Source organism: Oreochromis aureus, linkage group 14, assembly GCF_013358895.1.
Source record: "Oreochromis aureus strain Israel breed Guangdong linkage group 14, ZZ_aureus, whole genome shotgun sequence".
Taxonomy (NCBI): domain Eukaryota; kingdom Metazoa; phylum Chordata; class Actinopteri; order Cichliformes; family Cichlidae; genus Oreochromis; species Oreochromis aureus.
This window is the reverse complement of record NC_052955.1, coordinates 15,139,216-15,151,204: the sequence shown is the minus strand read 5'-3', so window position 1 is coordinate 15,151,204 and position 11,989 is coordinate 15,139,216. Positions and strand designations below refer to the sequence as shown.

The following is an 11,989-nucleotide window of genomic DNA, read 5'->3' as shown; positions in this document are numbered from 1 at the left end:
CAGCTCAGTTAGAATCTGTAAGGATGAATTGAGACATAAAGGGAGGGGAAAGAAAAAATAAAACAATGTTCGAACAACTAAAAGTAATATTTCACTTAAGGTTTCTCAGAGACAGTGAAACATGTTTGCAATGACTGATTCATTTTTACTGACCTGCTCGGACTGTAATTTGGTTAGTTTGTCACACTGAGCTGTGACATTTCTTCCCTGACATAATGCATTATGAAAGGCATGTGCAATTGCATACACAGCCTTGTACACCATGTTACTAATTCTAAGCTGAGATGTATCAGTGTACGGGGTTTGGAGAGTCTTTATATCTTCAGTTCCATTACATACTTTCTTTCCTGCAGAATCACCTAAAATTAAAAAAGGGCACCAACAATGACAGACAATTTAATTCATGCATTTAACATCATATCTTTGAACATATCACTCAACAAACAAAGAGTCACATTTGAGAAAAGGGGCCACAGTAATAGTGTCGGCTGACTGTCCAAAATTGGTTATATAAGTCATATAGGTTAAGATTTACCAACCAATAAAAACAAAAATCGAAAAATGTTTCTCACTTTCTTTTATTGTGCAGTTGAAGGAATCCTCCCAGAACTCAGTAAGCAATGGTGATACAGCCACTTGAGCAAAAGAGAGATTTAACAGGAAGTTTCTGAAACCTGGGATTACAGATTTCTGAATTCCAAATCCAATGGCCCCAGTGAGAAAACTGTACTTCCTTAATTCTGGGTTGGTCACCCATGACTCACTGCCTATCCACTGTCGAGGTGGGAAAGGCTCACGTGAAAGTTCTGCCAGCAGGATCCTCATGTCTCCAGATGGTGCAAATGCCACCACTACCATAGATGTAGAACTTGTGAAAAAAATACACTGTATTAGAAGAATTTTTTCAGCTATGTAAAATGTTTAGTCATCAACTTATTTTTGTATATCAATCCAACAAACAAACAAAAAACCTCGTAAAAAATCATTTAAAAAATTCCCAGAACCAAAATCTTTGATGTAAGAACCTGCGGATAACATCTGCCACTTTCTGTATCCTGCTATGTGGGTGTGTCCGATAGAAAGATACAGAGTATTCCACACAGATCCCCTCTTTCTTTGCTGCTTCTAGAAAGGATGCCATGCCGTTATTTCCATAATCTGTATCTGATCGTACAGCACCTATCCAAGTCCAGCCAAACTGTTTTACAAGCTTAGCTAGCGCATCAGCTTGAAACTGGTCACTGGGGATTGTTCTGAAAAAACTTGGGTACTGCTCCTTGTCAGACAAGCATGCACATGTGGCAGAGGGGCTCACCTAAAACAAAAGAAGATAAGGTAATCCTATAAGAACTGCATATGTGCATGCATATTTTAAATGCCTAGTTTGACAAAAACTTTAAGTATTTACTTGAGGAATGTTAAAGGGACTGATGATTCGTGACATGCTGATGGATGGCGTAGACCCAGACTCACCAACAACAGCCATCACCATACCTGACTGGGAGCAGGTTTTGCCAGTGTGAAACACAAGGTCCAAGCTATTCAAAAACTGAAATGCCAAATGCACTGTCATGGAAACTGATGCACATGAGTCATAGATCTGATACCCAAGCCTGATTCCGGGCAGCAGCTCTGTACTGTTGTTAATCTCTTCTATGGCAAAGACCATTGCATGTAACAACTGCAGCTCATCGGCATTTATGCTGCAGACAGACAGTCAACTCACTGTTAAAATTTTAGGCTACATAGATTTTGATCCAATTAAATTTCATACAGATAACACACAGTAAGAAAGATTACTATTACAATAAATGCAACATCTTCATAATTTTTCCATACTGACCTTCCTTTGCATCTTACTTTCTCAGGCATGATGGTATAATCATGGCTCACTGTTTGCGTGTAGGAGTGAAGAGAGAAAGCACCCCCAATAATGAAGTCCCCATCCATTGAGAATGCCGGTCGATGAGTGCTACCCTGCAGCTTACATTTCTCAGATGAAGGTTCAGTACCAGCCCAAGCAGCTGCAAAGCTACTCCTTTGATTCAGACTATCCAGAGACACACCCAAGGCAAAAACTGAGTTCAGCTGAAACAAACACAAAGCAGATACCAGACCAATTAAAAGAACTGAGACTGCCATCTCTCCCTGATGTCAGGTATGTGTGTAAGTGGTATTTATATAGGGTTTTAGACAGAGGGCTCTGTTCTACGCCTTCAAGAGGACATGACCTTGGGCAGTGGTCTTTGATTAAAGGTCTGAAAGGTCATTCATTACTCTAAACAGGAGTGTATATTATACACAGCCTTGACAGATAATATGAGTTTAACTGGATTCATTTAGCTAAAAAAAAAACTTTGTCCCTGACAAGCCCTGGAGATATCCTAAAATTATCTTATCATTCAATGTGTCTTCATTTGATGTTTAATACATTTAGCTCAGTTTATGTGTTGAGAGTTCTAAGTTGGCATGTTTGCAGTCATGTAACTGGTACAATATTTCTACACAGAGTGTTTGGCAAATTAATGCTGAAAATTCACTAAGAAATATTAAAAGAAGCTACAAGTGTAAAGTCTCACTCTGCTACTACCACCTAGTGGACAACATGATCAAAAAAAAATATGAGCACTTCATCTTTTACTGTCAACTAAAGACATTTGAAATATAGCCTAATCACAAAAACATATCATAAACTACTAACAACTTAAAAAATGGCTAATACTCCCCAGTACTCATATATACACTAACAATGAAAAACACAACCATCACTGTTTCTATTATAATGTCTGCTGTTTTTCCTCTTCTGGTTAAAAGGACTTTTTCTCTTCAGTGTCAGCCAGTATTTCCTCGGATAGAATTGCTCTTACTTTAACTGGAATCACAATCACAAGTTAAGGTGCTCTGACCTGTGTTGTTGTTGCTATACAACAAAAGTAAAGTAAAAACATGGCAGCAAACATCAGCAAGAATGGGTGATTAAACTGGAGATTTAGGTTCCACAGGCATGTATGAGGGCCAATATTCCTTAGATTTCTCTGAGTGGTCACTGACTTCGGAGCCAGCTGTACAGAATAAGCTTAACATACAATGAACAAGATACATGTCTACACATGAGTCTTGGTCTCCATAGTGTTAACAGTACTAAAAATAAAAAGGTAGACAAGTAAGTAAAGAAACTTGATTTATTTACATTGCCAATTTTCTTCTATGTTTTTGATAATCTTTTTATAGGCAGTAGTTTTCCTGTGAAAAGGAATAGAATAAAATAGACTGGAACAGCACTTTGTGTCATTGTACATATACAGCTAAATTATGGATGCTCCACACCAACTATGCAGGAATGAAATATAAATAGTAATACAGTAATAAAGTAATAAATAATTGTAATAAGTAATAAATAGTAGTAATAAACAATAAACTGAAGAAATATATACAATCAAGAGGGATATATAGAAAACAAGAGAAAAGTATACATTGGGGAACAAAGTGCTTTGAAGTAGTGCAAAGGACTTGGTCTGAGCATAGAGTCCATATGTGAGTGGCCTGAGTGATGAGGGTTACTCAGACCATGGCTCAGATTGATGAGGTGAGTGGATGTTACGTCCCCTGGCTAGTCTAGGGGGTTGAAGGGACGAACATAAAGGTGGATAGTGAAGGAGGAGCCAAGATGGTAAGTGTAAAAGGTTTATTTAATGCTGGTGATGAGATTTGGGTTCAGACTGAGGTGTAACGTCAGGGAGAGCCAAGGCCAACATAACAAACAAAACATCCCTCATGTAGAAATAAAAGAAACTTACCTAACTCCAAAGAAACAAAATATACAACCTATAACCATAACCTACCTAACAACACATAAACAGGAGAAAACAGGGTGTCAAAGCAAAAGGCAGCTCTCCCCTACAGCAGTCTGAACATGAAAACAACAATGCTCATACAAGGTACAAAGGCATGCAAGCCTGCACAGGTATGGCAACCAAAATGGCCAGAGGGCACAGAAGCACAGCTCCTCAGGCCTTAAATAGTGCTCTGCTGATTACCAATTAGCCAGATTCTGCGCAGCATCCAATCAGGACAGGAGGTGGAGTGGACAAAACAAAGGGTTAGTAGGGAGAAGAGACATCCTCCTGGGGGATGTAACACCCCCACCCAGAAAAACAAACGTATAAGTTTGTTAACCTTACACCATCACATTCTTGAGAGGGCATCTGCCACAATATTTTCACATCCTCTCTTATGCTTTATTTCAATGTTGCAGTTTTGTGAAATTAAAGCCCACCTCATCAGTCGTTGATTGTTGTTATACATACGAGAGAGGAACACAAGAGGATTGTGATCAGTGAAGACCTCTACAGGTTGGGAAGTAGATCCCACATACACATCAAAATGCTGAAGAGCCAGAAGCATGGCTAGAGTCTCCTTCTCAATTGTCGAGTACCGTCTTTATTGAGTATCGAACTTCTTGCCAAAGAAGCAGACAGGATGACTCACTCCTTGTCCATCATCTTGAAGAAGAACAGCTCCAGCCCCCACCTCACTGGCATCCACTTCAAGCTTGAATGGTTTAGAAAAGTCTGGAGCAACAAGAACAGGTGAACTCGACAGAAGACCTTTTGCACATTCAAAAGCATGTTGACACTCAGGACTCCAAATGAATGGTACCTTCGGGCTGCACAGGTTTGTCAGTGGGGTTACCACTTCAGAAAAATTCCTACAGAAACACCTGCAGTAACCAACCATCCCCAGAAATCTGCGCAGCTCACGGCGTGTTGTTGGCACAGGAAAGTTGAGGATGGCATTAACCTTTGCACTGATAGGGCGAACCTTGCCCTGCCCAACTTCCTTTCCAAGGTAGGTCACTGTAGCCTTACCAAACTCGCATTTAGCCAAGTTGAGGGTCAAGGAAGCATCAGCTAAACGCTTGAACACAGTGGCTAAAGTGTCGACATGCTCTGACCAGCTGGAAGAATAGATGACCACATCATCAAGATAAACATTACAGTTTGCCACACCAGATAATACCGTTGACATTAACCTCTGGAAGGTAGCAGGAGCATCCATGGACTATAGCTTGGAATAGCCAATCCATGCTTCAGAAGGTAGTCTACTTCTTTGTTTATCATTTCTCTTTTTGCCATATTCACACGGTAAGCATGCTGCTTAATAGGCACTGCATTCCCCACATCAATGTCGTGCTCTATTACAGTAGTACGGGAAGGCATGTCCCCAAAGAGTTTTAAATGAATGTTGACAAGCCTTTCAATGTCCAACTGTTGCTCACGGGTCAAGTGAGAAAGATATGTAGACAACTGGGACAGTACCTCAGAATTAAGCATTCTGGCACTCTGGTAGCTGGCATCACAAAGTTTGAGCCCATCTTCATCTAAACTCGACCTCAGTCCTGAGGAAGAGTTCAACAAGAGAGTTTCTGGAGGTGGGATTTGCTCTGGCAGAGATGCCACAGACTTATCTGCAGGACCACAGAGAGAATCAGCTCTAGAATGAAAAGATTTGAGCATATTAAGATGGCACAAGCGTGTTTTACGCTTCCTGTCTGGTGTTTTAATCACATAGTCAGTGTCATTTATTTTCTTATCCACCTGGTATGGTCCACAGAAGTGGGCAGACAATGCAGAGCTAGCAGTTGGTAGAAGAACCAAAACCTTGTCACCTGGATTGAAAGATCGAGGAACGGCTTTCTTATCATACCAACTCTTCATCTTCCCCTGAGCAGAGGAGAGGGCTTCTGCAGCTGCCAACCTGACCTTATGGAGGCGCTCTCTGAACTGTGAAACATAATCCAGAACATTAGTTTTCACAACATGGTCTGTTGACAAGAACTGTTCTTTCAACAACTTCAAAGGTCCCCGAACAGAATGACCAAACACTAGTTCATTTGGGCTAAACCCAAGGGATTCTTGCTTAGCTTCACGCATGGCAAACACCATCAGGGGTACTCCCTCATCCCACTCTTTTCCAGTATCCAAGCAGTATTTCTGCAACGTTGCCTTGAGTGTCTGATGCCAGCGCTCTAATGCTCCTTGAGACTCAGGATGGTATGCACTTGACACAACATGCTTAATCCCAAGAGTCTGCATGACCTGCTTGAAAAGTTTAGACAGAAAGTTGGTTCCTTGGTCTGTCTGGACTACTTTTGGTAGACCAAAAGTAGTGAAGAACTTTGTCAAAACTTTAATCACCAAAGGTGCAGTTATTCTTCTGAGTGGGACAGCTTCTGGAAAACGAGTCGAAGTACACATTGCAGTCAGTAAAAACTGATTACCATTCTTTGTCTTGGGCAATGGACCAACACAGTCCACAATGACACGTTCAAAAGGTTCACCAAGTACTGGTATAGGATGAAGAGGAGCAATAGGAACTGTCTGGTTTGGCTTTCCTGCAATCTGACATGTTTGACAAGTGCGGCAAAACTCAACTACATCAGCCTTCAATCCTGGCCAAAAGAAATGGTTGAGTATCTTATTGTACGTTTTTGTAACTCCCAAATGGCCAGACAGGGGGTGCTCATGTGCAAGGGAGACTACGTAGTGACGGTACTCAAGAGGCACAACAATCTGATAAGTAGTGCTCCAGTCACAGTCATCAGAACAGCTTCCCTCTACATCTGCTGTTAAACTTGGGTGTGCAGTCCACTTGCGCATCAAAACCCCATTTTCCAAGAAATAAGAAGCCTTTTTATTTCCTGTTTCAGAAAGAGAAGTAAAGCATTTAGTCAATGAGGGATCAGACTTCTGAGCAGCAATAAGGCTTTTACGTGTGACTGGCAAGTCTAACTGTGAGAGATGGAGATCCTTCCACTTCTCAGTCGTATCCTTTGAGCCACTTTGAAGATCAATCAGGGTTTGCAAATCATCTGTAGCCAGAGCCTGAGCCAACGAAGAGTCTGCCAAATCAATTTCTGCAGCTTTACGTCTTGTTTGAGCCCTGGTGAGAACACAAGCAGGAAAAACAGATGGGAAACATGTTGCTAGGTCGTTGCTCTTCAAGTTTGATTCTGGATCATTTGTTACTTCGGGAACAGATTGCACTTTCCCACCAGCAATATCATTCCCCAAAATGAACTGCAACCCTTTTATGGGAAGTGAGGGGCGTACTGCCACAGAGAAGATGCCATTAACCAACTTTGACTTGATGTGGACATAATGCAAAGGAGCTTCAACATAGCCCATTTCAACTCCTTGAATCAGAATGCTACCATGACAAGAGGAATGGTCACTCAAAGGTAATACATCAGATAATTGTTGACGCTGTCACCGGTACGAGATTTCGGAATGGCACCACTTACCTCAACATCCAGTTGTGAAAGCTGCGTCAACCTGAGCCAAAAAGTGATCGAGCTGGAACAAAGGATATCCACATTATACCAAATCCAGGGGGCTGAACGCGATCTTGACACGATCCTCCTTGGCAAAGCTCAAACCACCGCTACTAGCGCTGAGCTAGCCGACACAGTGCACCACCCAGCTGTTGTGTCCCAAGATCCCGCCAACAGTCAACCCAGGCTCCAAACTTGTGTCGCTGGTGTTTCTGCCACAGACGAGAACTGCTGGTTTCAACTAGGGGCCAGACCCAAGGCTCTGGTCAGCTCCACTCCACTCCAACCAGCGCCATGGACCATGGTTGGGACGCGCAGTGGCTGCAGAGGGGCCAGGAGGATCCGTCTCTCGCACCCTCACCCCTCCGGTGTGGTAGTGCTGGAGAATAAATTCAGTATCCTGGATCCTGTGGACTTTCCTCCTCTGGCCGCTAGCCCTCGCCACCCCACTGTGTCGCTGAAGTCTGCACCATCTCCACCACTACGTCCCCGGAGCCGTGGCGGGCAGCCCGGCGTTGTGGCGCAAACTCGCCGCGGAGAACTCTTCTTCACCCCGGCTCCTCGGAGAAGAGGACCCACGGCGCGGCTACCTGGGAGTCACTCACGCGTTCCGGCTGGTGCATCTCCATTTGAACACCCCCGGTGCCGTGGCGCGGGCGTATCAGATGGCCAGCAGTCCCCGGTGGCATCTCCTCTCTCCACGCTGGTCCTCGGGGATTCCATCATCAGGAACGTGCGGATGAGGGGGGCGCTCACGCTGTCGTTCCCGGGAGCCACCGTTGTCGACATAGTGGACAGAATTCCCAACATCCTGGCGTCCCACCCACAGGCCAACCGGCTCATCATCCACATCGGCACCAATGACATTCCCAAACAGCAATCTGAGCTGCTGAAGCTGGACTTCCTCCAACTCTTCAGCCTCCTTGGTCAGTTGCAGGTGAGTGCTTTATCTCCGGGCCCACCCCACCTGCGGCAGAGGGGATAGGCCGTTTCAGCCGGCTGCTCAGCCTTAACACCTGGCTTTCCTCCGCCTGTGTCTCCCACGGTGTGGGTTTTATTAACAATTTTGATGCCTTCTGGGAGAGGAGACATCTTTTTGGGGCAGACGGACTCCACCTCAACGCCTGGGGCGCCGTTTGCTGTCCGCCAATTTGGTATTTGGCGTACAGCACTCCCGACCTGCAGCCCTGTCATTACCCCAAACCGACACTACCCGCTGATCTGTCCTCCACTGACTGATGTCCCCTTGGTCCCAGCTCCTACATTTGTTCCACTTTTAACAGTAATACACAAAACTCTGGACTCGGACCTCTCTCTCCCACAGTCAACACAATACCCGTCATAATCACAAACAGAGAACAACACAATTATCATAAATCCAGTAACTCCAAAAACATTAATAACCTCCGGCCTCTTCAAAAATCTCAGCATTCATTGAACTCTACTGTCAAAAATCCACCAGTCTCAATTAGTATGGCACTTTTAAATGTCCGCTCTCTGTTGAATAAGTCTTTTATTATTAATGATTTAATTTTAGATAATAAACTTGATTGTTTATTTTTAACTGAAACATGGCTGGGTTCGGATGCACCAGTTGTTCTCACTGAGGCCTCCCCACCAAATTTTAATTTCTTTTTTTCAATTAGAAGTGGTAAGAGAGGTGGTGGGACTGCATCTTTAACCAATAACACACTCACCACCAAACAAATTTTATTTGATCATTTTACCACTTTCGAATTCCACGCTATGGTTTTTAGCAGCCCTCCAGTTTTATCTGTCACAATTTATAGACCACCTAAAGACAGTGCTGCTTTTATCAAGGAATTCTCAGAATTTTTAACAAACATACATTCAAAGTATAATATGATAATTCTAACCGGTGATTTTAACCTGCACATAGATAATCCTTCTGACCCTACATCAAAAGAATTCTTAAACATTCTTCATTGTATGGATTTTACCCAGCACGTCACGCAGCCGACTCACAACAGAGGACACACTCTGGACCTGGTCATCACCCATGGGCTGTCCACCAGTGTGTCCTCTGTTGTTGACTTGGCTGTCTCTGACCACTACTGTGTGTTTTTAACATCACCGGTTTTATTCAGCGGGAGACCTCGGTGCGAACTGTGAGGAGGCGCTATCTAACCTCTGAAGTGGCTGCAAATTTTACCAGGGTTTTAGAGCGAATGTCCCCTGTGATTCTACCTGCACCCTGTGATTTTATTTTTAATCATTTTAACCTCAAACTGAAGAAAAGCCTTGACTCCATTGCTCCACTCACCACCAAAAGATTAGCGTAAAAGCGTGTATCACCCTGGAGAAACGAAGAAGTCAAAAAACTCAAAAGAAATTGCAGGGCAGCAGAAAGGAGATGGAGGAAAATAAAATGCAATCAACCATCAAATACTTTGCGAGCAACTTAAAATTTACAATAATACTCTAAGGAATTCAAGAAATTCATACTTAAGCCAAAATAATCAGTAATAACAAAAATAATCCCAAGGTCCTCTTCTCCACCATAGATCATTTATTTAACCCTGATTTTAACAGCTCCCAAAGAACCCCCACAGACTCGCTCTGTGAGCAGTTTGCAGACCACTTCAGGGGAAAAATCAACGCCATCAGATGTGATATTTTATCTTCTCGTGATATGATTTTAAACACATCTGAGGGCTCGATTGTACCTGAGGAGACACTGGACAGCTTTGTCCTGGTTAATGCTGAGAACCTTAAGAAGATTTTCTCCACAGTGAGACCCACCACATGTCTTTTAGATCCAATCCCCTCTTCACTTTTTAAAACACTTTATGGATTTTTTGAAGCTGAGCTGTTATACATGATGAATTGCTCTCTTCAGTTGGGTGTCTTCCCTGCTGCCTTTAAAACGGCGGTGGTGAGGCCCCTTCTGAAGAAGAGCAATTTGGATTGTAATGATTTTAATAACTACAGACCTGTATCCAACTTACCATTTTTAAGTAAAATTTTAGAAAAACTTGTTTTTACTCAGATTAATGATTTTCTGAATGATAAACAGATCCTACAGATATTTCAGTCTGGATTTAGGGTGAACCACAGCACAGAGACCGCTCTCCTAAAGGTTTTAAATGATATTAGATGTAACTGGGACTCCTAAAAGCTCTCAGTCCTGGTGCTACTGGATCTAAGCGCAGCCTTTGATACAGTAGACCACACTATACTTTTAAACAGACTGAAACACGTGGTGGGCCTCTCTGGTGCTGTACACAACTGGTTCACTTCCTATCTCTCAGACAGAACTTTTATGGTGTGTATGGATACATGCTCCTCTAAGATCCATAAAATGACATGTGGTGTGCCCCAAGGGTCGGTTTTAGGCCCTGTACTTTTTAATTTGTATATGCTTCCCCTTGGCGGTGTCATCAGGAGGCATGGAGTGAACTTCCACAGTTACGCTGATGATACTCAGCTGTACATCTCCGTGTCTCCTGATGACACCAGACCAATGGATGCCCTTTTTAACTGTATTCTAGATATAAAATCTTGGATGGCAGAAAACTTTTTACAGCTTAACCAGGACAAAACTGAAGTTTTAATCATCGGTCCTGAGGCTCAGAGAGAGAAACTCTTGTCTAAATTACAGGCATTTTCACTATGCCCTTCACTACAAGTGAAAGACCTGGGTGTTATTCTTGACTCTGAGCTTGGTTTTATCCCACATATTAAACATGTAACCAAAATTGGATTTTATCATCTAAAAAATATAGCCAGAGTCCGCCCTATTCTCTCTCGGGCCAACACGGAGATGCTGATGCATGCTTTTATTATCAGTCGCATTGATTACTGTAATGCCCTGCTCTCTGGTCTCCCCAAAAAGAATATTTCACCTTTGCAACTTTTGCAAAACTCTGCAGCTCGTGTGCTGACGAAGACCAGTGGGCGGGCCCACATTACACCGGTTTTACAATCGCTGCATTGGCTCCCCGTGTGTTTCAGGATCGATTTTAAAGTTCTTTTATTGGTTTTAAATGTCTTAATGGTCTTGGGCCTTCTTATCTTTCAGATCTGCTTTTACCATATGAACCCTCGCGGACCCTGAGGTCCTCTGGTACTGGCCTTTTGATTGTCCCTAAAGTCAGGACACATACTCACGGAGAGGCAGCTTTTCAGTGGTATGGTCCTCGACTGTGGAACAGCCTGCCGGAGGAGCTCAGGGCCGCAGAGGCTTCATCATTTTTTAAAAACAGGCTCAAGACCCACCTTTTTAATTTAGCTTTTAACTAACGTTTATTTATTTTATGCTTATTTATTCTATCCTGTTATTCTATTTATATTATTAATTTAGTTTTACCTAATATTTATTGATTGTATTCTTATTCATTTTTTATCTTCTTACTCTGTTTATATTTATATTTATATTGTATCCCACTCTTATTTATTTTATCTTTTTATCCTGTTTATATTCTTAATAGGTCATATCTCCAGTGTTTCCTCAGAGGGGGCTCTCTGCACCGGGGCTGTGATTGACCGTGGCTGCTAGGGCTCTGTGGATCCTCTCAGCCTGGCTGGGGGGCTTCTTTGCCTCCCTCCTGCTGTGTGCCCAGCCTGGAGGCTGCGGTCTGTGACCGGCTCCCGGTGCAGACAGCTCCCTGTGATAGTGTTTCCTCACTTGGCTAA

At 43.0% G+C, this 11,989-nt stretch overlaps 1 protein-coding gene across 1 annotated transcript in view; it reads right to left on the bottom strand.

The window, feature by feature from the left end:
• The window catches only part of LOC116311323 (extracellular calcium-sensing receptor-like), a 3,447-nt gene extending 1,461 nt beyond the window's left edge, over positions 1 to 1,986 (bottom strand). The window contains exons 1-6 of the mRNA XM_031728400.2: positions 1,844 to 1,986; positions 1,409 to 1,703; positions 1,026 to 1,315; positions 573 to 868; positions 154 to 359; positions 1 to 15 (exon numbers count right to left, since the gene is read on the bottom strand). The exon at positions 1 to 15 is cut by the window's left edge and continues 207 nt beyond it. Coding sequence (XP_031584260.1) covers positions 1 to 15; positions 154 to 359; positions 573 to 868; positions 1,026 to 1,315; positions 1,409 to 1,703; positions 1,844 to 1,950 — 1,209 coding nt within the window. The 5' untranslated portion in view covers positions 1,951 to 1,986. The remainder of the gene's footprint in view (positions 16 to 153; positions 360 to 572; positions 869 to 1,025; positions 1,316 to 1,408; positions 1,704 to 1,843) is intronic.
• Positions 1,987 to 11,989: the final 10,003 nt, after the last annotated feature.